Consider the following 5,504-nt stretch of genomic DNA (forward strand, 5'->3'; position numbering starts at 1 on the left):
AGGGTCACTGATGAGGAATGGAATTCTCCAAAACTAGTCTGGTCCACAGACCCCCTCCCCTCCCAATGAAAGAATAGACCATTCCAAGCTTGTTGATAAACAAATGTTTAAACAACTATGTTCAGTTATGTACCAGCTGCCTAGTGTCGGCTAACAATAGGAAGAATTAAATTTCGGTGGAAAGCTACAAATACCTGTAGTATGATAGGTTTCTTTTTTTGTGAGTGTAAAACACTTAAATACACCATTTCAATTCTGTTTCAAAGTAATTTATGTTTACAAATTTTCAAGCAATGTAAGTATTGTTATTCTACACCATAACTTAAAACTGCTTCTCATGACAACACTATTTAAATATACCATTTCAACAGATACCGCTGCAGAGCAGGTACAGTGTATAACATGACAACTACATGGTTTCATAACTTGCATGGTGTGAAATGAAATTTGTGAAAAACAAAAGTTTATACAGAACTTTGTGAGATCTAAGTTTGAATTCAGCAATAAAAATAATTTCTGTTAAAATGTAAGTAAGCACCTAACAACAACAAAATCTTAATGCAAAGTCTGTTAACATTTTGGATTTTCAGTTGTTCCATTGCAAATTTTATGCTTGTGATTTGCTGGATATAACACAACATGTATATATTTACTGGTAATACAATATAAAGGAACAAATAAGCAAGATTTGCGATGATAGAAGTCTCTTTAGCTGTGAATTTTTTCATAGAACAGCTGTTAGAGCATCAAAGCAATAGAGGTAGAAGGTTGATGGACCTGGTTAACAGTACCATAAGATAATAGTCTTGTAGAATCTGAATGAATCCAAAACTAGGTCTTTAAAGTCCCTAGTAGTATAAGTAATTATACATTTTATCAAACACTGTTGTAAGAAAATGATGATAAAATATTGACAATAATGTTCGCAGGAGTGTAATGAATTACATCACGTTCTTTAGAACCATAGTAATGGTACCCGAGTTGTTACTGTAGATAAAACACTTTTTTTACATCATGTATGGACAACAAGGATCCATTTTGTCCTTCTGGGCTGTCCTTGCAACCAACCAGTGAGAAAAATAAAAAATCTCAATCTTGTGGCTAAATTGAGTTCCATGCTTCAAAGATAACGTACAAACACAATTCCTAAATAATAGAAAGATAACGTACAAACACAATTCCTAAATAATAGAAAGATAACGTACAAACACAATTCCTAAATAATAGAAAGATAATGTACAAACAATTCCTAAATAATAGAAAGACAACGTACAAACATAATTCCTTAGCTCTACAAATTCTTAATGGTTTGTCAATAAATTTAAAGTTTAGTTGTTAAGCACAAAGCTACACAATGAGCAATCTGTGTTGTGATCACCGAACCTACTGAAACCTAGTTTTGTGTGTTGTAAATCTTCAGACTTACCACTAAGTCAATGGAGAGGCCTAACTTTAATGTATGAAAACAATATGAACAAGTATAATGTAAGAGTAATTATACAAATGCAAGTAAACAGAAAAACTTATCTGTAATAGTGAAATAATTAATAATACTATATATATTATACAAGGTGATTCAGAAGTCCATTAATAGGCAAATAATTCAGAAACGGAGAGGTGAAGGAAAACAATTGGGAATGGTATGGAGTGAGAAACTATTGGTAATAACAAACAAAAAGGAATGTAATGTTACATATCTGCTTGTTTGTTAATTTCCAGTAGAAATTATTTCCGACGAACTTCAGCAATACAAGTCCTTCCTTGATTAAACCAGTTTATTCTTTCTCGATACAAACTTTTAGTGCACAGTAATTCCAGTCAGTACACTTATCGTCACTTTAAACTTAACTTTTATAATACACGCTATAAATCACAGTAATTCACAATCTTGATAACATCGCTCTCTATGAGTGCAAAACACACACTAGCTTGAAACAGAATGGTGAATTACCCGAAACTACTGTTCGCTTTATCATCCCCTGGCTTTCCTCTGTCAGGCTTATATACTAACAAAGAGGCATCTCCAATATTTGTGGAGTTCCCTGATTATTTGAGAAATTCACCATGCATGCTCCCAGTGTCACGTGACTTCCGCTGTTGTAACAGTAAACTAAAAATTACCCAAAATTTTCCTTAAAAATAAAAGAATTATGCAGTTTTTATCACCTTGTTGATTAACTAATGAAGTTTTTTCTTGATTTACAGATTGTAATTGGAGTGTCCAGTTGTTGCTAATGGTTGAAGTTTGGACAAAGATGGCGACTGCACAGGAGAAAGCTCAATGTGTCATCTGGTTTGCAGAGTTGAGATCAGGAAGTGTGACTGACCTGCCTCGAAGTGTACATCCAGATGTTTCTGAAGAAACCATTGCTAATGTCCAGGAGACGTTCCAATGCAGCCCCAGAAAGTCTATTCGTCATGCTTCAAGTGAACTCCAGCTACTAAGATGAATGGTACATAAAGCCCTACACAGGAGATTGAATCTCTACATGTATAAAGTGCACACACTGAGCTTTCTCCTATGTAGTCACCATTTTCATTCAAACTTCAATCATTAGCAACCGGAGACTGATTACAATCTATAAATGTAGAAAAACTTTATTAGTTAATCAACAAGGTGCCAAACTACACAAGTCTAGCTCTTTTGGTTTTTGTTGTATTAAACTTTTAAAACTGGAACAGGACTTTATGGACACATTTTACATGTATATATATACATGTGTGTGTGTGTGTGTGTGCACTCCTTCCATGCATATGGAGTTATACCACAAAAGATCAAAATCTGACCATACCAAAGCTTGTTATACAAACCTAGGTTTAAGGTAGAATTTGGCATAAGCAGGTCATTGCAAAGAGTCCAAAAGGTTAAACATATTAAAAAGCTCTCTACATAACGTAGCACTTAAGAATTGTACTGCAGCTCCTCTCAAATTATTCAAATGATGGCACATTATTCAGTTAAGCAGTTTAACATGGTCCTACTGTACACCCTTAGCATCACCAGAATACCCAAGCTTCTACCAGAATGTATGTTGAACAGTTCCAAGATGAACGTTTTTCTTCACGTCAGATTATAGAAAATGTATTCCAGGTGTATCATCTGTTTCCTACCTCCTATCAATAACGTAGGAACTTACAAAATTTTTCATTTAGTCTTCTGTGTTGTTTTGGCACACACACACACATACATGGCCTAGAAAACCAATGAAACTTTCATTTTAATTGTCTTTGTTGTTCTCTATCAGATAGTATCTACTTTGCCCATGAGAATATGGTTGCAACTTTACACATTGCTTAGAAAGAGGTCATTGCAAGCAATGACTCTTGGGGCAACCTTCCACATTTTGAATCAGTGACTTATTTAACATTTCATTCTTTCACGTGTTTTGGAGCTTGTTACTTTCCTCAATTGGACTGTGTGTTGTCCATTTATTGGCAACAAGTCACAGACACCTACTGTAAAGAATCCTGCCCATCCACACCCATAAAAACCTGACATTCCTGCAATCAAGTTAAACTTTTCAAGCTTACCTAAGTAGGAGTAAAGCTCAGAAACACTTATTTCATAGTCCCCCTGAGTATAGAGTAGCTTACATAAATAGGAGTTAATCTCAGAAGTGCTTATTTCATAGCCCCCACCACCAGAGTATAAATTTATTAATCAGATACGGTTGTAAACATTAAGTTTACAGACAGAGTAAGGAAATTCTCAAACTTAAATTGTAGTGTTTACATGATTACGCTCTGTATTGTGTTAAAGGTTCATAACAAGCAGTAAATGTTCAAAATTAAATTTGTAATAACTAATCTCCTCATTAATATAAAGGGGAGAAGGGATATTAAAGTGTCAAAAATATAAAATTTACATACAATCTTAGGTTTTTCTCTTAATCTAGTGTACATATGTTCCTTTGCAAGTTCTTTAATGGTATAAATAAACTTAAGTAGTTTCCTTACAAATCTAGAACTCCGACGCAGTAAGACTTGTGGTATATTGAAAAATGCACGTTTTTTTCCCGACTACAATTTTTGCATATCGAGATTCAGCTGTTTTGAATACAAATACTTCATTTTAGCCATTTTCTTTTGAAATATTAGAGTAAAGACTACAAATAATACCAACTGTGGCAAACTTGAAGCTATATACACACAATACCACTGAAGTATTCTACAGGCAGGAGATAGATTATTTAAGTCTCTAATCTCAGAACGAAATTTTGGAACACATAAAGTTTAAAACATGATAAATTTGGACTTGTAGTGGTTGAAAAGTGACAAGACTAAAGCCAACACGGAGATTTTTAATGTCCCTTTAAAATTAATTTTTGCTGTTCTATCTTTTTTTTTTTTTTCTTGAATGAAGTGTTATAGTTTAAAGCTTAATATCTGATTTGAATTTTTTTAGGTCAACACAAATCTCACATTTATAGGACAGTTATATAGAATCAACCTACCTTCACTAACTTCTTGTCCATAAACTGCCCACTAGGAATATTGTCCAGGTATTTCTTGAGATCCATAGAAAGGAATTCAAACACCAGGTACAACCGATTTTCTTGCATTAATACATCCTGTAAACTGGAACAATATATCAACATTAACTTGCTAATCGACGTCAAATGTGTAGTACAAAAATGTTCATATTATCATTAAGTACAGAATAAGAAAAGGAAAAATTAACGATGAAACATTGATTATTTCTAAGCTGGGCTCCAGTTTAGTTTGATTGGTTTAAAGCAGGAGATGCTCTCAGCAGTAATGAAACTCAATACTACATAACAATTTATAATGTACAAACAATTCCTAAATAATAGATAGATAATGTACAAACAATTCCTAAATAATAGATAGATAATGTACAAACAATTCCTAAATAATAGATAGATAATGTACAAAATTCCTAAATAATAGAAATATAACGTACAAACAATTCCTAAATAATAGATAGATAATGTACAAACAATTCCTAAATAATAGAAATATAATGTACAAACACAATTCCTAAATAATAGAAAGATAATGTACAAACACAATTCCTAAGTAATAGAAAGATAATGTACAAACACAATTCCTAAATGATAGAAAGATAACGTACAAACACAATTCCTTAATAATAGAAAGATAACGTACAAACACAATTCCTAAATAATAGAAAGATAACGTACAAACACAATTCCTAAATAATAGAAAGATAACGTACAAACACAATTCCTAAATAATAGAAATTATTTAGGAATTGTGTTTGTACGTTATCTTTCTATAATTTAGGAATTTGTTTGTACGCTATCTTTCTATTATTTAGGAATTCTTAGTACGTTATCTTTATATTATTTAGGAATTGTGTTTGTACGTTATCTTTATATTATTTAGGAATTGTGTTTGTACATTATCTATCTATTATTTAGGAATTGTGTTTGTACGTTATCTTTATATTATTTAGGAATTGTGTTTGTACATTATCTATCTATTATTTAGGAATTGTGTTTGTACGTTATCTTTATATT

General features: G+C 32.2%; 1 protein-coding gene across 3 annotated transcripts in view; it reads right to left on the reverse strand.

Moving 5' to 3' along the window:
* Positions 1–5,504, reverse strand: part of LOC106472624 (cyclin-dependent kinase 1) — a 13,279-nt gene that overhangs the window by 1,329 nt on the left and 6,446 nt on the right. For all 3 annotated transcript variants that reach the window (XM_022401172.1, XM_022401171.1, XM_022401170.1), the window contains one exon: positions 4,455–4,578. In XM_022401172.1, coding sequence (XP_022256880.1) covers positions 4,455–4,578 — 124 coding nt within the window. The remainder of the gene's footprint in view (positions 1–4,454; positions 4,579–5,504) is intronic.

This window comes from Limulus polyphemus, unplaced genomic scaffold (assembly GCF_000517525.1).
Source record: "Limulus polyphemus unplaced genomic scaffold, Limulus_polyphemus-2.1.2 Scaffold5474, whole genome shotgun sequence".
Taxonomy (NCBI): Eukaryota; Metazoa; Arthropoda; class Merostomata; order Xiphosura; family Limulidae; genus Limulus; species Limulus polyphemus.